Source organism: Centruroides vittatus, unplaced genomic scaffold (assembly GCF_030686945.1).
Source record: "Centruroides vittatus isolate TY-2023 unplaced genomic scaffold, ASM3068694v2 contig_1112, whole genome shotgun sequence".
NCBI lineage: Eukaryota > Metazoa > Arthropoda > Arachnida > Scorpiones > Buthidae > Centruroides > Centruroides vittatus.
Window position 1 is genome coordinate 1,014,328 of NW_027120714.1, and position 25,971 is coordinate 1,040,298.

Sequence of the window (25,971 nt, forward strand, 5' to 3'; positions counted from 1 at the left end):
GATTTTGGAATTCCGTTTGTTTGCTTTGTTAAGTTACAGCAATGCAACACTTGGGAAAACTGCCTCGGGTCATGCCTTCTGGGGGGGGGGGTCTTTTTAAGGGTAACTGGCCCCTATTCAGGTATTACAGATGTGGAGAAAACCCAGAAAACTCCACGTGGCCAGCCTGTCCTGGCGAAGTGCTGAACCCACGACCAAACTCCCAATGTTCAGGGAACAGAACCGCTTGATCACTGGTGAGCCGATTTTGGAATTTCAATTCAAAAGCTTTGCATTTCCTATTGATATTCATCTTTACTCCTGACAATATACGAGAACGATTCAAACGACCCAGATAAAATAGTTTTGTTTTTAAACACCAGAGAGCGAGCATCCAGTAAAAAATGCAAAGACGGTTCACAAAAATTATTGCAAAAATGCAAAGAATCCTTCGCTTGCCCGTATAGGACAACCTAGGTTTTTTAGTAGTGAAAAATTAATAAAAACCTCGTCTTACATGCGAGTAAATATGGTATTACAAAAATTTTCAACTATGGTACAAGTTTGAGATATTTGTCATCAGATCCAGACATTCCGATAAGCAAGTCATGAATTTTAATGATTTTCTAATGACTAAGTATAAGAAGAGAAAGAGCCAACCATCTCTAGGCATAAAACTATCTGATTGAATTGAGCCAAAGAAATGTCCTGGACCAACAAAAAAAAAAAAAAAAACAGGTTGTGTTTAGAGATTAAAAAAAGTTTATTTTGGATGGACCAGATGGCTGGGAAATACTACTGGCATGATCTCAGAAGAAGCAACAAGGAAGTGGTAGTGTTATTGTTTGGACAGGGTTCGGATTTTATAGTACAACTAATGCTGCTTTTATTAGTGCTTGAGTGAATGTTACTGCTTATTAAACCTTGCTTGAAAATCATCTTCCATTTGATGAAAAAAATCGGAGGCCCTTCTGAATCTTTCATAAGACAATAGTACTGTACTGCAAAAAAAAATTTGAGAAGATTTTAGGTAATGGTGAGCATGTTATGGATTTGCCAGCTAGAAACTAACTAGAAATATTTCTATTTCTGGTTAGTTTGTCAAGATTTAATTTTTAAGTTACTAGATTGTATTTTTCCTTGGCGCGTTACTAACCACCTTTTAACCTGCGCCAGGTGTTTGCCGACGTCAGATGTTCTGATATAGTACGCAGAGAGAGAGAGAGAGATTGTATTTTTAAAGTAATTAATAAAAAGAAATTATTTTATTGGTTATTAAAATATAATGCTTTTATAATTTTAAGACATATCAAATCAACTATATTAAAAATTTTGTTTTATGAAAGATTATTTTTAAAATGAAATCTTATGTATTACAAGCATTTTCAGAAAGTGTCTGAAATAAATATATAAATAATTTCATTGCTTAAACAATTGTAATAAATTCAATATAAATTTCTAATCTGTATTATCAATTATATTATAATTATTATGTTTGTGCCATGTGTTTGTAAGCTGATGAGGGGTCCTTTTGGACAGGGACATCCTTACCTAAATTTGAATGTGATTATTAAAGACTAACTTTTTTGTAAAAGATTTGGTCTTTCTTTCTGTTGGCCATGGTGTGAGAAGCTCTCCAAATTGTTAAATCCTATTTATTTAAGTTATTTAACTCTATCTAAGTTAGTTAATTAATTAATTATAAAATCCAAAAAATTTTTTTACAAATGTTTTTAAAAGTTTTTATTTTGCCCTTCCTAACTTGACACTCTCATGATTTGTGCACCTGGAGCAGTTTGCTCCAACTGCTTCATGGTAGCTATGCCTCTGTTTGCTACATCTCAGACATTGACATGAAGTGGTAAGAATCAACAAGAGTGGTTACAAGTTCACACATTGTACATAAGATGGTTTTGTGAAGCAGGAATTTTTGCACATAAGAGTAAGAACCTGTGGCCGTACGCCATGTGTTTGTATATACAGTAGAGCATCGATTATCTGACCCCCGATTAACTGACTTATCGGTTAACCGACCGCGTTCTAGTCGGCAAATTCAAATGTCCGCTAGTGATGTGGCACTACAATATTTGGTTATGTCTTGGCTACTTTAATATTATTTTTGTTAAATTTTTGCATGTTTTAGCTGGCAGCACTGGCTCGACCATGAAAGGGAGGCTAGTATTTAAACCAGGTCTAATACACTATACTAATAATGTATTTTTTCATACTTTTCGGTTATCCGACCAACCCCAGTCCCCAATTGAGTCGGATAATCGATGCTCTACCGTAGTTTATATTTTATTTTTATTTTTAATTTCACTTCCTCACGCTTTTATCCCCTTTCTTTTCTTTACCTATTGTTTTTCCTCTTTGGAATGTCTCTCTGAAATTCCTTTCCTTATATGGTCATCGTATATCCCTTAAAACAAAGAAAGGGTGCGCGGCCCCTGAGGGGTCGAGTACAAAACCAGAGGGCAGGAGGGTTGTGAATGAGAGAACAGAAAGGATTCGGACTCAAGAAAGGAGTGGAGTGAGACAAGCTTCTGGTGTGTTCTGGCAGCGTGCAGAAGAGAAAGAGTAGCGTTTCTTAGACAGACTAAAGAATTCGTTGTGATCGATTCATTTTGTTTGTGATCGATTCATAAGAACTAACTGTGAATTTTGGCATCTGAACGGTCGACAAGCGAATGAACTGAAAGGAAGAAGAGAATCCCCTCTACATATTTTGTGTAAGACCCTCACCAAGGACGTTATAAAAGAGACCGATTTTTCGAAGACCTCAAAGACCAACGTTGGGTACCCCTTTTCTAATTTCTTACATTTTCTTACCTGTCCTTTATTCTCCTCCTTTAGTTTAATATTAGTTTTAATTTTCATTTTTTTTATTCGTGTTTGTAATAGTATAAGATTAGCATAAGATTAGTTTTAATTATTTTCCCTTTGTCGCGAGCTATGTGAGTCGGGGAATTTTTGTACAATATTGTTCGCTCATACGATTATTTCCATCTGTCGGGACAGAAAATATACTGGCATCCTAAAAGAACCTGTAGCTAATAATTTTCACCTAAGTTAAAATTTTCCTTTTTCATTTTTATTTTGGTTTCACGTGTATTTCTTTTTAACAAAGAAAATAACTCATTTTCACAAACCATTATTAACACAAAATGAAGGCAGCAAGATTGCATGAGCCAAAGAGACTCACATTTGGAGGATAGAACAGTGGAACATGTCATTTTCCAATAAGAGCAGTTTTTCATCAGCCAGTGGCCAGCCCCAACTGGTTTTCTGCCAAGTGGATGAAAGATATCACTCAGAATGCCTCATGCAGTTCAAAAAGTATGTTCTTTCAGTAATGATTTGGGGTACAATCATCTACAATGGCAGTGGAAGGCTTTATTTGTGAATAAATGATTTTAATGAATTCAAATCAGGATGAAACTGTTATTAGATGTCATGTCATCAACACAGCCAGACACACATTTGGATTGAAGCCATACATTTCAAAGATTTGACATCCTGCCACACATTGAAACAGTGTGATTGTTCTTTCTAGACACTATAAAAGTACACAGTCTCTTCGAAACTAAATAAAGTAGCAAATTTCAACTTGAAACATTCTTCACAAATAGCTGCCTTCACACAGGATTCAACAATTCTTTTTAGTTTTGCAAGAGAAGTTTGTGGAATTCTATATGTTTGGTGTTAATGGGCATGACTAAAGTAAATGTGTAGTATGAAGAAACTTGGTTGTCCCAGTTAACTGCCAACTCTTAATGGAATTGGGAAAACACTCACAGTATTTGTACAAAACATATCTCACTGTTAGCTCAATGTCCTTGTCAAGATGAGAGAGTTCCAATGTTATGTCACGCGAGTGTATGGCCAACAAAAGGACAAATTTACAATAAAACAAAACTTTAAGTTTAATAATAAAAAAAAAACAACAATCAATAAAACACTCTTTCACCTCGCGTGATGATACGCAGGATTCTTTTACAACTCCGACTCGAAACCTCACACGTGTAGGCGAAGGAGTAGACAAAAATAACAAAGGGAAACATGTGGTTCACACACAATAAGTGCGACAAATTTATAACGAGTTACAAATAGGATATTCACCGGACTATTACAAACTAGGATTAAAACTAACTTACTTGCTATAGAAAGGGGAAAGAAGAGTTAGATAAATATATGGAATTATATATAAGAAGGGATAGGGGGTACCCAGAATAACGATGTGTCCTCGAGATCTCTATTTCGCTGAACGAGCCGATCCTATTCTTTCTCCACGTCTGCTCCGTCCCAGCTCCACACCAAGAATGACCGTTACTCCTGTTCTTTTGCCTCCGGGTCTTTTTCTTCTTTTGTCCTCCCCCTTACTTCCGGGGAAAGGACTGCCCCACCCGCAAGGAAAGTGAAAATAGAAAGATCGAGAAACAAGGGAGAGACAGAACAAAGAATTGAAGGATTAATATAAGGCTTATAACTATCGCGTATATACAAAATTATGACGTACCGTCACACCAATTCCATCGACATGTCCACTTTTTCTTTTAATGGTTTAATTTATTTGGAAGACAATTTTATATGAATATGTTACTAACAAATTTTTATCACCGATTTTAAGCCTGGAGCTCATTTAGTGTATCTGGAAGCTTGCTAAAGTCCATTCCTAAAATATCATATTCTGAATTATGTGAAAAAGGTATTAAAACAATTTGAAAGCAAGGCTTCCTTTTTTATGGCAATAACTGTCAAAATATTTAATCATCTTATTCTTAATTACATTAAATTCATTTCTGTATAAACCGAATAAGTCAAGTTGCATTTCTAGGACTTTGCCTGTGAGTCTGGCTTGTGTAACTCTTAATTTAACAGTGACTTTCTGCTGTCAGATCTGCATCATTATATTTCTAAAACAAGCTACATATATCAAGAATATTGATGGCAGAATTTAAATATATGAGAATTATTTCCAAAAAAACATTTTACTACAGGAAGCAAAGGATTTTGAGTTCCAACGATATCATCAAGAGGTAGTTTGCTCCTTTAGCTATAGACATTTCTGGGTCACCCATGCCCATCCATTGCAATAGATTGCAGGGAACAGAACCAAGAAGAAAAAAAGATAATACTATTGAATATTCAGTAGTATTATCTTTCTTTTTGGCTCTGTTCCCTGCAATCTATTGCAATGGATGGGCATGGGTAACCCAGAAATATATATATTTTATTATATTATTAGCATTCCTTTTAAAAGGCAATGGAACAAAAATTCCATCAGAAAAAGAAGATTAATATATATTCAATACCAAAAAGGGAATAAATATAATGAATACTTAGTAGTTGAGGGAACAAACATATTACAAAAAACTTACAGAAATACAAATTTAATATGTTCAAAATAAAAACAGCACGCCAATACAGCAAAAACCAATTCCACAATGAACAAAAACAAGAACACAACAACAGATTTTTGTGATTAAATAACACGCTTAATTTTCAGCCAAATAACAGTGTTCACTTCTTTACAGTTAGAATCAACATCTCTTTTTTTGGTCCATGTTTCTTCACACACATACAGTAAAACCTGTCTACGACAATCACCCACAGTTCCTTCAAAAAGTGGTCTTTTAGACAGGTGGTGCACTGTAATACCGTATTTCCACACGTATTTTGTGCACAGATATGGCTAAAAGCCACATCTACTAAGCAAAACTCGAGGTGAGCAAAAGAAAGTGAATTTTTTTAACGATAGAGCTATATTGATATTCTTATTTGATAATTCGATTAACAGAAATCGTCGTGATTTTATAATATAAGACAGATTTAATACCAGTATTTTAAAGATTAATACAGTATTCGAGTTTTCTCGATTATAATGCACACTTTCCTTTTTTCCAACTTAATTAATTCAACTTGGTTCTTTTCGTTCGATCCTCGGTTACGTGTATTATGCCATCAATATAGAAGCACGTGGTATCTCTCCACCACTTTGGTTTTGGTTTCCGTTAGTTTAATCTGATTTTAACTTTAAAAATACTGTACTTTTTAATATTTTCTTAAGTACAATAAAAAATCATCAATTAATAATAAAACGATTTTATTATTTCTTTTCATTATACGATTTCATTACATCAATGACAATTGTGGAATCGAAAAGGAAGGTTGCCTGTAAAACTGATTTTTGCATTAACCCCAAGTTTATTGTTTTTTGAATATTTTGCATGTGAAAATTACTTGGATATTATTTTTCTAAAAGTATCACGGAAATAAGGTAGGTTGATACAGAAACTATTTATTGCACATTTACTGTATATGAGCTCTGATGCATGCCAATTAATTGTATCGTGTACAATATTTTATATCCCTAAGGAAAATACTGTAGGTCTACGGTAAAATAAATTGCGTTTTCCCCACAGTTAAACTTTGCTACTAATTGCAGTTAGGATAAACCATTTCCACTTTCTCTGATAACTTTTACCCAACACATTTCGCATTTCTTTCGTTTTTCGGACAATTTCAAACAAACAAATGAATTTCCTTTGTTGCTAGACTAATTCATTAACACCTGCACCTAATTTCAAGGGTGGGAGAAGTGTCTGATTTGTTCAAACAAGAGTTTAGACCAGATATATTCGTAGAAGTGGTCGCTTATTACAGTTATTGTATGCTGTTTTGGACCAAAAATTGATGCCCGTGGTTGTGTTACACATGTGGTCATTTAATATGGGTAACTTATATGAAGACTCTATGCATAAACTATTCCATGCCAGAAATTTTTGCCCATTTTGACAGGTGCCTGTTGAATGCAAGTGGTCACCTAAGCAGTTTTTACTGTATACCATTCCATAGACCAAACCAAACTGACCTTTTTTCTTAGTTTCCACTCCAAATCTTTGAATGTATTGCTTAGTAAAGCAGTTTTAATACAGATGAATAAGCAAGCCAATGATGTAGCTTGTTTCATTTGAAACAGTCTGTTACTGGCTTGCTTTTCCAAGTGTATTAAAGCTGCTTTATCAGGCATTGCATCCGTTGTTTCACACTTCCTCGGGAGAATATGAACTACCAAGGGATGAATTAGTTCTGGTTGAGGAAACAGTTTGAGTTTTCTTGAACTTTCCGCAGAACGTTGCTACTTACAGAATACAAAATTACACAAAACCTAGTTACAATAAAACCTAAAAACAGAGTTCCTAAATTTCCAAGCATTACATCATACATATCTGTCACATAAGAATAAATTGTAGTAACCCAAACTTTTAGTTCTTATTTTTTGATCTATATTTATCACTAGCAAATGAGCCCGGTATTGCTTGGGCAAACAATTTGGATGATTTGATAAATATTGTACATTTGGAAATTAAGTTATTACTATCAAAAACAAAAAATTGCAACTAAAATAGCACAGTAGAAGCTGTTCTTCAGGTTAAGCCTTAATCCTCTCCCTCTCCCTCACAGGGAATTTTGAAAAATCCCTTCTTAGTGTACATTTCATGACGTACCCTAACTGTGTACCAAATTTCACCTCTTTAGGTTCAGCGGTTTGCTCTGGGCAATGATGAATCAGTCAGTCAGTTGTGACATGTAATTTTATATATATAGATTATTCATTATCAACATATCCCCATCATAGGTTTCATCTACATTATTCAATTCTTGATAATTTGTATACACTCAGCAGATATGCAATACTTCAGATCAGTGGTACTACGCAAACCGTGGGTCATGGCTTCAAGAGGGGTCGTGCAAAAATTTTTCGGAGTTGCCAAATTTAAAGAAATTTATTTGACAATAAAAAATATAAGGCTTATCTTCAACAAGTATCAGGTACTAGTAAAATAGTGAAATGAAATTATATTATTTATAAAAATAAAACTATATTTTTTTACAAAAACAATTGTTCGTATTTGTACCTAATACACATAGAGGATGACTTACGGCTTGCAATTTCCAATGCAAATGTGAACATAGAAGCAATCATGAGCTCTTTGCAAGTGCATACCTCACGTTGAATTCTTATGATGTAAAGTTTTCTTTAAAAGTATTATTTGTTAAATAAATATTTATAGCCATATGTATAAATAAAACCATTGTTTCGTAAAATTGTGTGTTTTATTCAGCCCTCTAATAAGGCAGAAACATAAGTGCAAATCCAAAAGAATTTCAATTTTAACTACGTTGACAATCAAACAAACGTATACTGTCTATCCAAGGGTCGTGACAAAATTTTACACAAAATAGGGGGTCGAAAATGAAAACAGTTTGCACACCACTGCTTTAGATCACCAGCATAAATACTAAAATACTAATTTGAACAATTTAATTGCATGATGTTAAATACTAAATACTAATATAAGTTTGTCTCTTAATCAAAACTTTATAAGAAATAGGTTTTATTACACAGTCTGTTCATTTAATCATGTTGCATGAAAGTATCTGAAAATGAAGCATTTTGTCTTCAAAATATAGCAATCACAATGTTACTTCAAAGTATATCATTAATGTAACAAACATTTGAAACAAATGATTTATTAATTGATTAGCATTATTGTATAAATCATTCTAAACAACTAAAATATTCTTATAGTTCACTTGTTTATCATTAAGGAGGTTCAATATTCATACTATTATCATAACTTTAATGATAATCTTCCTTTATTCATAGAAATTTTAAAATGATCATTAACTAAAAGTATATTTATCAATTAAAACGATTTTACAGATATAGTTCTTGTAAATAGGCCTATATAGAGAGGTAAGTTACTGTATTTATTCTCATATAAGACAAGGTTTTTATTAATTTTTCACTGCTTCAAACACCCTATACGTGCAAGTGAAGGATTTTTTGTGTTTTTGCAATAATTTTTGTCAATTGTGTATTTGCATTTTTTACCAGATTCTCACCCTCATACTTAAAAACAAAGTATTTTATCATTTGAATCATTCATATGTATTGTCATGCTAAGATGAGTAGCAATAGGATAAGCAAAGCTTCTGAATTGAATTCCAAAATCACATGGGAGCCTGATATAAGTTTTAATTCATTCCCATAAGAAAAAACAGATGATTATTCGGAAATCAGAATTCGGAGAAACTCATAAGTGTAATCGACGGAGAGTGGATTTGACTGTTACAAATTGGAAAAAGTTTCCAGATTGTCCAGCTTTACATGAACAAATTGTTGTCAATTTTACAAGATTTTTCTTTAAAGTTTAAAATGCCAGTAATTTTTGCATGTGGTCAAATGCACGTGGTGAAAAAATAAGTCCAACGAGAGGATAAAGGAAATTTTAACAACTTTATTTTAATTTTCACCCGCGTTTGTTAAATTATACAGGATTCTCGATACACGTTTGTATTCCGACACTCCTTTTACAAAATCACTTAAAACTCAGCAGAATCGTAGTCGAAAAACTCGCGACAAAAGAATTGATGTAAGCGACGCGTTACAGAAGGGGCGCAAAAAAGAAACTTATAACTAATTACTTAAAACTACTTATGCTAGAGAGGAAAAGAGAAGATGTAGATAATAGGACAGAACAAGACAAGAACGGGTACCCAAACTTAGCTAGTGAACTTGTGATGGTGGCTATAACTCGGGCCTTCTTGGACGATACGAGATTCGATGACCGTAGTGTTCGAATTTTCTACTTCGTGTTCTTTCGATAGACTTCCAGAAGAGCTTTTGTATCAGATTTCTAGAGTTCTTCTCTAGATTCCGTAACGTTTGGTTTGCTGCCTCCTTCGTGCTCCCGTCGGCACGAAATTCCTGGAGACCTCACTAAACACGTCCTCACAGCTCGTCGTCTCGGCCCAAATTGTGGCCAGTCTATCACTCTTTTAGCCCCTGCAGGCTATCCCTTTGTGATGTTTCGTGACGAGGTGTAACGGTTTCCGCGAACAGACCGACACAAAATAATAATTGACACACGTTACTTCTAACGAATGTGCGATTTTATTCTCGTCAGAAAGAACAGAAGCCGGTTCTTTATGAATCCCAACTTTACAAAAAGGCCTTATTTTTCTCTCCGTCTAAAAACCGCGCTCGAAGCGGAACCCGACAAAATTATACGCGTGCAGATCTTAAAACTAAGCTTATCCTACTTATAACTACAGGGATGAACAATATATACATGTAGATAAAAATAGTTGAATATTGAAATACTTGGTGGGATGCCACTCTTGAGTCCTGTTTGATTATTTTTTTATCTTCCCGTGTTCTCGGTGAATTTCTCACTTCCTCGTCGTATCCTTCCCTTTGTCTTTGCTATTCACTTATCCGCCTCGATCGAGAGCTCCCTTTTTACCTCTTCACTCTCCACAGTCCCGTCCAAAAACTGATTCACCTTTCGTTCCTCGAGACCCACGACGCCGTCCCTTCTATTGTTCTCTACGTTGACTCCTTCTTGGAAACGATAATCCCACCCGAAGGGTAAAAAGGAGTGGTGGGGAAAGTGAAGGAGGACAGATAATACAAAAGAAACAAAGGAATTTCTAACACTAGTTATATTACATATTAAAAACATATAAAATACGCGAATAACATGGCCGACGGCCACACCTTTTTCTTTGTCTTATAACCAGTTCGTTGCCACCCGCTGAGAGAAGTTTCCAGAAGAAAGAGAGCAGAGAACAAAGGGTAGAGAAATAAAGGGAAAGAGGCATATATACATATACATATACATATATAATATATATATATATATATATATATATAAAATATACAAAAAAATTATGGCGTAAGACCACAGCAGGACAATGTGTGCATTTATGTGCATTTGATATTTTATTTGTGATTAAACAAAATAAAATCAGAATTGTATTAATAAATCTAATTTTCTTTATTTTGATCTTTAAAGTCACACCTCGTCCTATATGCGAGATTGCCTTATATGTGAGTAAAAACTGTATATGCTTGTTGCTTATATGCATGTTACTCTGCTTATGATTCAATCAATCAAAAAATTTTTAAAGTATAATCATCAAAAACATCTTAAATTCTATTTAAAAAATAATGTCATTGCTATTAAAGGAAACGAATAATTTATAATGTATTAAATTTGAATGGTTAAACAGTGAAGGCATCAACCTATCAGCGTGGGTGTTTAAATTTGTGTCAAAACCTAAAATCATCATAGGCAGTTTTTAATTTGTAAGTAGATTGCCAATAATTGCCATCAAATTGCCTCCATTATGGGTTAGTCTGAAGGCCTAACATTAAAAAAAAAAAATTCTTTCAGTGCTCTCCAGGCAGGAGGAAGAAATCGATTATAAAAATGTAATTAACATCAAGAAGTAAAAATAAAACAATCTAAACAATGTTTTTATTCAATAAAACTAAAATAAACTATTCATAATACCTTTTAACCGCAGCCTTTTTTATTACAATCTTCATTTCCTCAGCAGATTACTTACAACTATACTCAAACACCAGAACACTTGCTGAGCTGACTGCAATTTTAATTTCTAACTTTTTCAACCTATTTTTTATAGGTCATCTTCAGGAAAAGTTTACAGTTCTACATTCGAACATAAAGCTTTCGAATGCTCGCGACATTTAAAATTTTCGAATCTTTAAAAAATTGATGGAATGACAGCTTTAACTGGTTTAATGTACTTTCGATGCAATATTTATTTATTTTATGTTTGTTGGTTAGTAGTGTATTAATAATTTGTTTGTGGTTGGTTTTAATATTTATTATTTAATCCTTTAATGTAATAAATTTTTTAAAGATTCGAAAATTTTAAATGTCGCGAGCATTCAAAAGCTTTATGTTCGAATGTAGAACTGTAAAATTTTCCTGAAGATGACCTATAAAAAATAGGTTGAAAACTTTAGAAATTAAAATTGCAGTCAGCTCAGTAAGTGTTCTGGTGTTTGAGTATAGTTGCCTTTTTTATTATTATTCAAACGTTTTTGGTCATCTTTAATGACCTTTTTCAAGAAAAAACTAAATTGAGTGCTGACAGATTTCTTTTGGAATGCTTTTTAAAAATTTTTTTTAGTGCGCACTCATAAAAATATAAATTACAATGTAAGTGAAAATAAAATGAATAAAAACATAATAAATGATTAGATAAATACATACATAAATAAAATACAAAAATAACTAAAAATGTAGATTAAAACCAGACTGCACCCGTAACTGGCTGCCATATCGCCTTTCTGTAAATCGTATCATTATTTACTGCCACCTTGTATATACAAAACCAGCCACGAAGGGCAGGCGATCAACTTTAGAGAGGCAAGTAAGATATCGGCAGCATGGAGAGCCAGTGTTATATAAAGTTGTATTAAGAAAGAAGTTAGCAGTATAAAAGGTGGCAGTAAATAATAAGATAATTTATAGAAAGGCGATATGGCAGCCAGTTACGGGTGCAATCTGGTTTTAATCTACATTTTTAGTTATTTTTGTATTTTATTTATGTATGTATTTATCTAATGATTTATTATATTTTTTTCACTTTATTTTCACTTATATTGTAATTTATATTTTTATGAGTGCGCGCACTGAGAAAAATTTTAAAAAAGCATTCCAAAAGCAAATTTATTGTTAGTATAAATCTGTCAGCATTCGATTTAGTTTTTTTCTTAAAAAAGGTCATTAAAGATGACCGAAAACATTTGGATAGTAATAAAAAAGGCTGCGGTTAAAAGGTTTTGTGAGTAGCTTATTTTATTTTTAATGCAATGAGGTCAACGAAGAATTCAATAAAACTTCACAAAGATTTATTTTATTTAAATGTACACTATATATTTTAAGTTACAATTATTTAACCAATTAACTCTTAATCCTAGATTACTAATCATTTATCTGGTGACAGCATAAGTTGGCAACGTTGCACATTTTTTGGACTTCCAGGCAGAAAGTGTTTATATCCACTTTACTACCTTCATTTGTTTTACCAAGAATAATATTGCACATATTGTTGTTGAAGAAAGGTCTTTGAATGACTAGCTATAAATATCATGTTGCTTGAGACAAATGTTTAGGTAATTTTTAGCACAGTTTTCTATATCAGAGACTGCTTCATTTAAAAATTTATTTTTTGACTTGTAAACTTTATAAAACGCCTTTTGTTGAGTTTTACAACTCAACAAAAGGGTACTGTTGATTCATTTAATCAAATGTACAATGTGATGCAGTAGGAAAATCAATTTCTTATTTACAATTTCTACGCATGCTCAATGACATTAGTGAATGGATATGTATTGTATTGCAAAAAAAAAACAGTGCCAAAAAAGAGAGCTCATGAGACAATGGCTGGTCCAGGACCTGAAAGTCCCTACATTCAGGCAATATCTGATAGCTATTATTGTAAATGTTTTCAACATACATGTTGCTGCAAGCCTATCAGAGATTCAACAGGAAGGAAAGCAAAGGATCTAAGCATTTCATTCATGAAAGTTGCAATGTATGACAAGGTTTTTCTACACACACTGTTTGCACACCATGTATGAAAAACACCAGAAAAAAAAATATGTTTAGAGTGGTGCTCACAAGTCAGAACTGTGACAAGACTAAAGAAAAAGTGACAGTAACAGTAATATTTTGTGTTCAATGTTTATTTTGTAATCATAATGTAGTAATATAACAATAAAACACACAGTCCATCAGCCTACTGTTTAGTATCATCATCTATATGACATTTTAGTAATTAAGAATTAAAACCAAAAAGTACAAACATTTTTCCTAGAAGTGAAATTTGAACCCATATTCTGTCAAATAAAAAGCAAGCACTTAATGCTTCCATTAAATCTATTATGAAAAAATATGTCTATGAAAATAACATTTTATGAAAAACATGATGGAAGGAACAACACAAAATAATTTTTAAAAATATCTGGGTTAATGTTACTCTTGGTGCCAAGATGGCAGCTCGTCTCTGATTCCAGCAAGGAAACAGTGAGACGCACATTCTAACCTAACCTATTCTAATAAATTACCATAATTATTAGCAACCAAATTATTAGAATAGGTTAGGTTAGGTTAGAACATGCGTCCCACTATTTCCTTGCTGGAATCAGAGACGGGCCGCCATCTTGGCACCTAGGGTAACATTAACCAATATTTGAATATAGAAAAAATGTAAAATTTGAATTTTTTATACTCACAATATAATAAAGCTAGATTTCCATTCACTCAATTCATCTTAGCAATTCCCATCTTACGGTCAGATAATTATCCCAAAATTCATCGTGAATATGAATTTTCAGTTAATGACGACTTTTTAATTTGAATGTGCTTTCTAATCTAATTTTTGTCTTGATTCTTCTGTAAAAACAAATATCAAAAATCAATCAGTAATCCTAAAACTGTCATTATATTCATAAACTCATACAAAAGACAACTTTTCTCTTTCTAGTAGTATTTTAATGCAAATTTTCAGCCTACTTAATCTAATCCAATCTAAACATGAAATCTACAATTTCACATTCAGATTGCCAGTTTCTTCAGTGATTTCTTTACAAAGCCAAAACGGTTAATGTGAATTAAAAATACTGCTGAAAAGAGAAAAAGTGTCTTTTCGTATGAGTTTTTGATATATTGATCCAGTTTGCTTTACTCTTTACAATATTAAAATAATCAATTATTATTTTAATTAAATTATATACCTATTAACATCATATATACAACAATGTATAAATTTGCTATAATGTAAAACATTATGAATTAAAACTTACAATATAATCACAGATAAATATTTTATTTTTTAACAGAAGTTTATGAAGATGAGTATTATTGTTAATTTTTTCATGTTAAAAAGTATTTTGGAATTAACATGTTTTTCAAAATCCAAACATTCTATTCAAATCTTAACAGTGATGCTTTATTTACACTGATAGTCATTAAAATTACTACACCAGGAAGGAAAGCAAAGAGCATTTATTTTATACATACAGTATAATAAGGTGACCAACTTTTTTACAATGAAAAGGAGGACACACATAAATTGAAGGAAAAAATATTGTAAATAAAAGAAACATTTTATTCATTGCAACAATAATACACTGTAATAATCTCTACTGCATGTGTATGTGCTGTGTTGTGTTTCGGTAAGAAGTAAACTAAGCTACTTGCATGCAGCACACTCTCTTGAGGTCTCCTGTGCAGAGCACATGCGTTTCATAATAGCGTTTTGCTGCACTGTACCGAGCCTTGATGAACCGTCATGTCAAATACAAACACATTACATCACATGCAACGGATCGGCTTGGCATCAATCGAATATGGAGATTTACAGTAATTTAATTTATATACTAGTACTTTTTATATACTAACAGGACTTATTATGCTGGAAAATATGGATGCAGATATTTAGTCTTACAGATCAAAAATAATGTTTTTTATTTAGTTCACCTGAACACATACCCTTTAAACATGTGTTTCGGACTTGTTCGTCCCTCCTCAGCAGGCAGAAAGTGTCAGGAGGACGAACAAGTCCGAAACACAAGTTTAAAGTGTGTGTGTTCAAGTGAACTAAATAAAAAACATTAATAAAACCTACTTAAAGCCTGTTACCGGTGAGCTTCGCTGAAAATCGTTACAAACGTTTTCGAACTATAAAGTTCTTCTTCAGGTAACTGACGACCGTTAATCGAATGCAATTCGAATAAAATCCTAATGGAATACGATTCCGAATTCTATCGCTTGGATCGTTGACGTCATCCAGGCATGCGCTCTTACCGGCTGTGTACTATCTTAAGTTCTTGTTTATGAGTGCTTGCCATGCCGTTGACAGGGCGATTTCGTCCTTATTGTTGATGCAGTTATCTTCTTTGAGATTAGCCTTATATATGCACAGAGCTTCTAGCCATCTAAGATGGTTTACGCATTGAGTTGTATGAATTATTTTGGCTTGATTGAGAAAAGGTTCTATTTCCGGATCCGAGGCATAGATAGCAAGAGCGAGTGGTGGACCTCGCGTGTAAAATATCACTCTCGTGTTCTTTTAGTCTTACTTCCAGGGAGCGCTTCGTGGATCCTACATAGATTAGACTTCTGTCTGTTCTATGGTCCATAATCGGGATGGAGTACACGCCCGGAAGTCGTTCCTTTTTGGAAATGTCTTTACCGTTCTTTAATATATCCGAAATTGTAGCGCATCTTCTATAGGCTATGCGTATATTCTTTTTCTTAGCTATTGATCTGTATATTGCTTCAAGATATGGATTATATGTGACCGGTATGAAATTAGGTCTAACCTCCTCGTGAAGCTGGTTAGGTTGTGGATCTTGTCTATTGTGTTTGCGGATCAATTTACTTGCAATCACAAAGTCTTGAGCTTGGGTCCCAAATTTGCACCCACACCGTCTACAGAAGAAATAAACACCATTCCGGAATTAGAATCCCTGATAACAGGTTTAACGCAGGTGGAGAAGGAATACTTTAGATGGAAAGCCACACACAAACTTAATAATTCCAAGTAGCTCTCAGGACAGCAAACGAATAATATATAACGTGGAACGCACAAAAAGATGGATGCAACTAAATAAAGTCACCTTAGTCAGAGCCGACAAAAGCCATTCTTTCGTTCTCATGAAGCGGGATACGTACAATAGTCGTATAGAGGAACATATTAACAGCACTCAATGCACCAGGGCTCCCATTAATGCCATAGATGGCTTACAAGCGAAAGTCAAAAGATTTTCCAACACGAAGTTAGCTAAACGCCTTGGATTAAGGAATATCGTAATAGATTCTCCGGACAGTCCTAGGATCTTCGCCTTCGCGAAGACCCACAAACCGGGTCAACAGTTAAGACCCGTTATTGACAAAGCGAGAGCTCCAACCATTGAACTGGAGAGACGCGCACATAAGCTACTATCGAACGACTTGGAAGGATACCCATATGCTCTGACGAACCCAGCGGAACTATTATCCAAACTCGGAAAGTTACCAGCATCTCCCGGCTTCATAACAGTGTTGGACTTTAAGTCGTTATACCCGTCAATCAAACTACCGCCGGTATTTTGCGCCCTTAGAGACAAACTCTTTAACATCGTAAATGACAGCTCTCTGCATCAACAGGTTTTAGAATTGGCGCATCTATTATGTTATAACTCCTTTTTCCAATTCAAGGGGGTCACATATGCCCAAGGTAGAGGGGTCCCGATGGGCAGCCCCATCGCAGGAGATCTATGTGAGATGGTGGTGAGGCAATTGGAATCTAAGATCATCACGAAGTATTCACCGAACATCTTACTATATAAAAGATACATAGATGATATTCTCATCCTGTGGAGACGGAAACCAGACATATCAGAGTTTGTCGGGGCATTCAATGATAATCCTTATGGCATGACCCTAGAGATAGACCAAGCACACGTTACGGAAGCGCATTTCCTCGACATCAACATCAAAATCGACCAAACGTCCATCCACACAGAGGTCTACCGTAAACCAGAGGCCGAACATCTCTATATACCGGCAGGATCCTGCGACCCGCCGCAATATAAAACAGCAGCATTTAACGCTTTAATTAAGAGGGCTTATACACACTCGTCATCCCAGAGCTCTTTACAAGCCGAACTGAATCGTATACATCACATAGCCGAGAAACATGGTTACCAAGGGATTGCAAGTAAATTGATCCGCAAACACAATAGCCAAGATCCACAACCTAACCAGCTTCACGAGGAGGTTAGACCTAATTTCATACCGGTCACATATAATCCATATCTTGAAGCAATATACAGATCAATAGCTAAGAAAAAGAATATACGCATAGCCTATAGAAGATGCGCTACAATTTCGGATATATTAAAGAACGGTAAAGACATTTCCAACAAGGAACGACTTCCGGGCGTGTACTCCATCCCGATTATGGACCATAGAACAGACAGAAGTCTAATCTACGTAGGATCCACGAAGCGCTCCCTGGAAGTAAGACTAAAAGAACACGAGAGTGATATTTTACACGCGAGGTCCACCACCGCTCTTGCTATCTATGCCTCGGATCCGGAAATAGAACCTTTTCTCAATCAAGCCAAAATAATTCACACAACTCAATGCGTAAACCATCTTAGATGGCTGGAAGCTCTGTGCATATATAAGGCTAATCTCAAGGAAGATAACTGCATCAACAATAAGGACGAAATCGCCCTGTCAACGGCATGGCAAGCACTCATAAACAAGAACTTAAGATAGTACACAGCCGGTAAGAGCGCATGCCTGGATGACGTCAACGATCCAAGCGATAGAATTCGGAATCGTATTCCATTAGGATTTTATTCGAATTGCATTCGATTAACGGTCGTCAGTTACCTGAAGAAGAACTTTATAGTTCGAAAACGTTTGTAACGATTTTCAGCGAAGCTCACCGGTAACAGGCTTTAAGTAGGTTTTATTAGTTTAATCCGGTGTAGTAGCGGTTGTCCCATAAAAAACATTATTTTTGATCTATAAGACTAAATATCTGCATCCATATTTTCCAGTATAATAAGTCCTGTTAATATATAAAAAGTACTAGTATACAAATTAAATTTAAATTAAGATAAAAAGGACACAAAGGCGTAATAATTAATGAAGATTTACAGATTAGTCTTCAAATATCAAAAAGGAGGACATGTAGGACACTTTTTGAGGGAGGACAGAACTTACAAAAGGAGGATGGTTGGTCACTTTAAGTATAATGAAAGGAAGGCATGATCAAATTGATAGGTAATCTTGAGGTACAGAGCACCCAACATTCTGTACTTTTCATGCAAATTTTGCATTTGTTGCGTGCAGCCTTCGTAGTGTAGCAATTTTAATGGCCAGCAGTGTATTATCAGATTAAAATTGGAGAGTACAAAAATTAATTTCAGCAAGAAAGCAAACTAAACTTTTAAGGGATCACAAGACTTCAGTTACATAGCTATTGCATATGAATGGATTTTTGTTATAATTGAATACTGAACACAAATCACTAACACATTTTAGGCTATAGACAATGCTGATGGAGATTGGATCAAAGAGGAGAGCAAAGATATGCAGGATACACTTAGTATGAATTGTGTTGAAATAAATGCACAAGACATCCATTTTCACAATGCAGAAAGCATACAATTGGACAATACCTGGTGTAGACAACATTCACAATTTCTGGTATAAAAAAATTTAATTATTGCACCAGAAACTAGCTAAACATTTAACATGTTATCAACGATCTACAAGATATGCCAAATTTTCTCACACGGGGCACACCGTCATGAAACCAAAAAATAACAATACCAAAGACCCTGCACAGTACAGACCAATTACATATATTCCAAAATTTTACAAGATTCTTACATCTTGCATCACAAACAAAATATATGATCATTGTAGCGCTACTTTGTACATAATTATTTACAATACACAAAAAACTTAAATTTATTATGTACATGAGATATGGTGCAATTGTACAAGTCGAACATAGAGGCAAGAACACGAGCGTCTAGAGCGAGGTCCAAATCAAAGTGAGGTCAATGCGTTAGGTTGCCAGTTTGTTAAGTTCAGGGGTCCTCCTGGTGGCGACTTTTGGATTTGCGACCAAAGCTGTCGCCACAATCACATTGATGAACACAGCATTCTTACTGAACAACAAAAAGGCTGCTGTAAAAATTCTCTGCCACAGGAGTTATCACTCATTCATTACATAAAAGCCTGAAAATAATAGACATTCATTCAAATTTATACAGATCTTTGCAATAAGCTACTATTCTGACAACTTGTCATATTGTCAGAAAATTTCTCCAAACTGTTTAAGGTTTTACACTTGTCTCACAGGTGTGGCAGTATGCCATATATTATGTATATTGTATAAATTTTTATCATATTTTATTCTAATCCTTCACTATCACTTTGTTCTTGTACATCTTTTGTTTCCTTATTCTGAGAATTTATTTGACCTAACCCTTCCCAGCTAGGGTGGGGCAGAAAAGACAATAGGAGGAAAACCCTGAGAGAAAAACTCGTGCTAGCTAACCACTTTTTGGCTAGACACCAGAGAGACAAGAAGTGTAGAAGGAAGGCTCTAGGTCATTTTCAGCAGACGACAAGGGCTTGAGAAAGTGGTATCAGAGATAAAACAACTTGCACAATCCCTGGGAAGGATAAATCAACAAAATAAAACCTTTTTTATATCCCAGTACAAACAGATTTTTACAATTTTAAACATGTTTGAATTCCAGTTTCAAATTTTGGTTAATGTTACCTTAGGTAGCCAAGATGGTGGCTCGTCTCTGATTTCAGCAAGGAAACAGTGGGACGCATGTTCTAACCTAACCTATTCTATTCTAATAAATTACCATAATTATGTAGTGCTCCGCCACTATTTTTTTATATGTACATTTTTTTTAATATTTTTTTCGCGTATCGGGACCGGCCCTGCTTGGGAGCCATACATTGTCGCGTTATATATTTTTCTTTGTAAAATCCATTGTCGCGTTATTTTTGTAAAATTTTCCGTTGTCGCGCACCCCTGTTTGTGGCAACCTCACGTGATTGACCAAAAGCCCCGAATGGCGAAGGGTTATAAAAAGGTGTGTCTAACATGCAGGAGCACCTTTTTGCTTCCTGGGACTTGGCCGAGGTAAGAGGAAACACGCCAGCGGAGGATATAGGAGTGAGAAGCTCGGACATAGAAGGTAAGCGAGGAAGGACGGATAGTGGCTGGACTGAGGTCGTGAGATAATCCGTGTGCATCCACAAGGCGAGCATACCGATAGCGTAATCAAGGTGGCTGTGAGAATTACGATAAGGAGGACAACCTATTAGTGTGTGTAGTACGCCGATCTGTTGTGAGGTCTTTGTTTTGTACGAATGATATTCAACGTATTTAGTCAGTCCAGCATGTACGCACCACTGTTACATATTGTATATATACTGTTAGAATAAGCGGGTTTTTGTTTATTTTGTAATTAATATACTAGTGATTTTGAATGTTATACGTTTTTTTTGTTTATATTTATAAAATTTAGTAATTCCTTCCTAGTATTCACGTGTCATTTCTTGTATGGCCCTTAATTTCCCTCACCAATTGTGAGACCGATCCTTACCGGTAACATACTCACTACAATTATTAGCAACCAAATTATTAGAATAGAATAGGTTAGGTTAGAACGTGCGTCCCACTGTTTCCTTGCTGAAATCAGAGACAAGCCGCCATCTTGGCTACATAAGGTAACACTAACCCAAATTTATACTGGTCAATAGCCTGACGAAGACCACGATAACGGTCAAAAACATTAGTTTCATCTAAATCTGTTTGTACTGGGATATAAAAAAGGTTTTATTTTGTTGGTATAAGAGATAGAGATGCATAAAGACATTATTCGTAAGTGCAATAGAAACAACTTCTCGGAGAACATACCTCACTGTAGACACTTAAGGAGCAGTTCAGTGAAGAGAAAGAAACTGGCTCAGATAAGAAGGATTTTATCCAAATTGAACCATCAAAAAGTACTGTACATTCAAGGGCCATTGGGTACCCGTCCTAAGATTTCTTTTTTTCCCCCTCTTCTATCTATACGTATATTCTAATAATTTAGTTATAAGTAGGTTAATATACTAGATTAAGAACGCAGCCCGTGATTGTAAAGTTTCCATACCATCATGCTTTGTTATCATTGAAAAGTAGAAATTGTGACTGTGCCATTCCACAAAAAGAAACACTGTATATATCAGTCTTGCAAGTGAAAAGAAAACATGGAACTTGTCTAAGAGTTGAAACTTGTAGAAAATGTTGTTCGGATACAAAAATAAAGTTTCTTTTTCTTGTATAATCTACTTTGTGTAAATACTTTTCACTACAAAACATTCTGCTATTAGGCCCATCTGCAAGATTTGATACTGGACACAATCCAAGAATGATACACAGTAAAAATAATAAAATAATAAATCTAGTGAGCCAGTATTAATCCATATGCCATTTTCATAGAAATGATCTACTATACTTAGTTAGTCTGTAAATTTACACCATCCCAAAGTGTCATATGCATAACCCATTGAATTAATAATTTTTAATAAACACTTTTCAATTGATCCCTAGTGGTTGACATTGATCATTTGGAAGGTCCCAAAGTGATCAAAAGCAAAAACATTTCTCAATAAATTTTATTGAGTTTGTCGATTTTCAAAATTAAGTTGTTTTTTAAAAGTATTTATTCTAATATATTAATGCAAAGTTTTATTTTAATAAAAAAATTTCGGTGCTTAATTATAGAATTTAAAACAACCATAACAGAAAATTTATAGGCTTATTTAGTTATAAAAATAGGGAGTTATAAAGTGAACAGTCATAAAACAACAGATTTACTATATTTATAAGTGAAACAAACAATGATTCTGACAGCCTTGTTTACTGAATATAACAGATGATTCTGTCTTAAAATAAATCTACACAAGCCTCATACATTTGCCAAAAAATATATTTAAATCTTGTTCATCATTAATCTGTTCACTTTATTATCTTTCTCTGTTTGTTGTTATCTTTTTTACCAATATCTAGCTTTTATTTTTTAATAGAAGAACCTTTAAGTCTCTGACAAAAACACTAACAAACCTTCCAAATTTTTCGTATTGGAATGAATCTTACAGATAAACATCTTTCATTAAACATTAAACAATTTAATAAAAAGTTAAAAATATATCAGAACTCATTACCATTCTATATCTGTTTCTACATTATTCTGAACCAAACATTTTTCTTAAATGAAAAATTATTTTTAACAACAGCAAATAATAAAATTCTAAACAACAAAAATTTATTTATCCATCTTCAATTTACTCTATGATATGTAAGGAAGTACCACATACATGTGTCCAAAATTTAAGAATGAACACAATTGCTAGTAGTGATGGTTAGAAAGTCACCAAGCCGGTCAGTGACTTGATCACTTGATGAGCCTGTCATCACGATGCGAGTGCTGCATTGCAGTTTGAGGTGGACAGATTCCATACTGACAGATCCCTCTCTTTGCTTAGAATTGATAAGCACTTTCCATCCATTCACCATAGACTTACATTTATTGCTTTGATTTGTAAAATCCTATAAGTTATCTATTACCATGATAGATGTTGAGTAATACAGTTCTTGCCATATTTGCTGGCATTTATTTACAATTCTCTTTATTTATGTACAATTGTTGTCCATCCTTAAGTTTGTCCTTGTTTACTTAACTTTAAGCTTGCCAACTCCTGAATTGATTCTGGGCACTTTGACATGGTTTATTCCAATATCAAAATGCTGTCACCTATTATTTAGTCTGTTTTAATCTATAACCCAAAAGTTGATCTGCATGCTGAGAAAATGTGAGAAGAATAAACCTCAATTTAGGAATCTGAGAATTTAAAACTTTTTGCCATACTCTGGGACTCTCCCAGTGAACCTGCATAATTAGGACTTTGAACTACATACAGTAACTCGCAAAAGAATTCATGAGATAAAAATTTATTCTATAAGCACATTCTTACATTTCTACGAAAATATTAGGAATATCTAAAAAATATATTTATAAGATATGTTGGTTAATGTTACCCTTGGTGCCAAGATGGCAGCTTGTCTCTGATTCCAGCAAGGAAACAGTGGGACACACGTTCTAACCTAACCTAACCTATTCTAATAAATTACCATAATTATTAGCAACCAAATTATTAGAATAGGTTAGGTTAGAATGTGCGTTCCTCTGTTTCCTTGCTGGAATCAGAGATGAGCCGCCATCTTGGCACCAAGGGTAACATTAACCGGTATGTTATATACTTTCGTAATCAGAAATTATATAAAAACAAGAGTTTACTTTCTATTAAATAAAAAATGTTTATTATAATCCGTACTTGACTGCACTCACAAAAGTATTCATATAGAAATATTCATTCAATAGAATAACCATATAATTGATTTAAATATTCAAAATTAAATATCTAATAGAATAACCCTTAGATTTAAATAACAATCCAAAATTGTTTGGGTATTGAAGAAAGATATTTTTAAAAATAAATTTCCATTAAACATATCCCATTGCATTTGTAAAATATTTTTAAGTTCTCTTTTGCTAAAAATACAATATTTTCTAATTTAATTCTTCTGATGATGGGGTAGCTGCAGAAAGAATAAGATAACAGAGCAACTGCATTCTGGTTTTCCAAAGAGCATGTTTTCAGTTACAGTCATGCTGGGAAAAAACTTTCTATCAAGAGCTACTCTATTTTTAGCAATTCCAACTTATTTTTGACAATTATAGTGTTGAAGTCCATTTAATCATTGAAGGACGCACACAAGAAAAAGTCTTTATAACTCTAGGAACTATAAAGTATTAACAAAATGAAACCAAAATTCACTATGCCTCTTGACTCTAATTTCAATCCTGTATTCTCTATTTCAAAAACATTCTAGTTCTTAATTTCAATATGTTCCTTGTTGAATTCAAACCTCACATCATTTTAAAAATTTATGACACTGGACACAACAACTACCGTATTTTACGGACTATAAGACACTACAGACTATAAGACGCACCTTAATTTTTAAGCAATTTTTTTTAAAAAATACCTATAAGACGCTACGGAGTATAAGACGCACCTGAATTTTGGAGGCAATTTTTCGAAGAAAAAAGTGCGTCTTCTAGTCCGTAAAATACGGTATATGTAATCTTCAATTGCTATTTCCATCAATAAAAACAATATTTCCAATGCCATTTGCATCCCCAAACAAACTGATTCTCTACTATAATTAACTGTAGATCTCAGATGTGCTTTATTTCAGATTTTTTCAATGTCATTTTTCATTCTCAGAGACAAATATGATAAATTTGCTCATGCCATGGAAAAAAACCCACTTGATTTCAGAAAGAATTTGCTATTGTTTTATATTCATTTGCAAAGTGTATCCTTTTTTTTGTTTATTGTTGAGATGTAATATTTTTTCCTAGACAATCTTATGTTACATTCTTTTGTCATGACTTTTCTAATTCTTTATGGATTGACAGATTTTTCCAAATTTACTTCAAACATTTTTATAGTAGAAAAATCAGAATTAATTTTAATACCTTTGAGGATTGCTTGTTTTTCTCAATCAAATTCTGATACTTTGCCAGAACTCTATAAATTATATAAATGTTTTCGATTATATAAATGTTTTTAAAATTACATCGGCCTCTATTACTATCAAAGTAAAAACTAACAAATAAAGTTTAAAAGACTAATTACATTATAATAGCAAGATCAAGGCCGAAGTTTTAAACGCAAAAACGTGTCCTTTGGACGTTCGGTGCCGCTTTCCTGTAAGCCTAGAAGTTAGACAATGGCGTTTGGAATGTCGAGCATGATTCCACTGACTATCCAAACACCATTGTCAAACTTCTAGGCTTACAGGAAAGCGGTGCCGAATGTCCGATGTACACATTTTCGCGTTGAAAACTTTGGCCTCAACCTCGCTAGTGATTTTAAAAACAAAGTTATTCCTACACATTGTAAATGGGATGTACGGTACAGTACATCCAAATTTTTCCAAAAAATGACAACCTAAAACCAAATGCCAGTTTGAAAGATAACGTGGAGGCTTGACAACTTTTATAATGTTGAACAATTTTTTAAAGTAAACATGTTATAAAACAATAAATGTTCAAGTTAATGAAAGATATGAAACCACATCATAAATTCCTCAATTATTTAATTTTTTGTAAGTTAAAATCTGTTAATTTGTTCAGAATATGGTTTAATAATATTGGAACTATTTTATCTGATAATTTAGCACAGGAGTTTCCAACCTTTTTCTGAGAAGGGCCATATAAGCCATAAAAGACAAGTCTGCAGTTAGGCTCAAAAGATGTAGTGAAAGATTAAGATATATTTTATTTCTGAATAACAATGGACATAAAAATCAATGTAAAATCCTCTCTGTGATATTCAATATTTTGATTTTATATATTTCATTTTTGAAAAGTTACATTTGCAAAGTAGGTACAAGCAAAAATAGAAAATGTCCTCATGCAAACTTCTTAAGACTCAAACTAAAAAGTAA

The 25,971-nt window shown here is 33.7% G+C and overlaps 2 protein-coding genes across 3 annotated transcripts in view; one reads left to right on the forward strand and one right to left on the reverse strand.

The window, feature by feature from the left end:
* LOC136976813 (zinc finger protein 62 homolog) overlaps positions 1-25,971 on the reverse strand; it is a 56,756-nt gene that overhangs the window by 14,472 nt on the left and 16,313 nt on the right. For both annotated transcript variants that reach the window (XM_067272208.1, XM_067272201.1), the window contains one exon: positions 14,102-14,261. The gene's annotated coding sequence lies outside the window, so the exon portion shown is untranslated. The remainder of the gene's footprint in view (positions 1-14,101; positions 14,262-25,971) is intronic.
* LOC136977224 (uncharacterized) lies at positions 16,470-18,137 on the forward strand. Its single transcript, XM_067272698.1, has one exon. It carries the CDS (start codon positions 16,470-16,472, stop codon positions 18,135-18,137), a length of 1,668 nt encoding a protein of 555 aa, XP_067128799.1.

Bases quoted from the DNA above. Each gene is read 5' to 3' on its own strand.
- LOC136977224 (XM_067272698.1), top strand. From the start codon at position 16,470: ATGCAACTAAATAAAGTCACCTTAGTCAGAGCCGACAAAAGCCATTCT.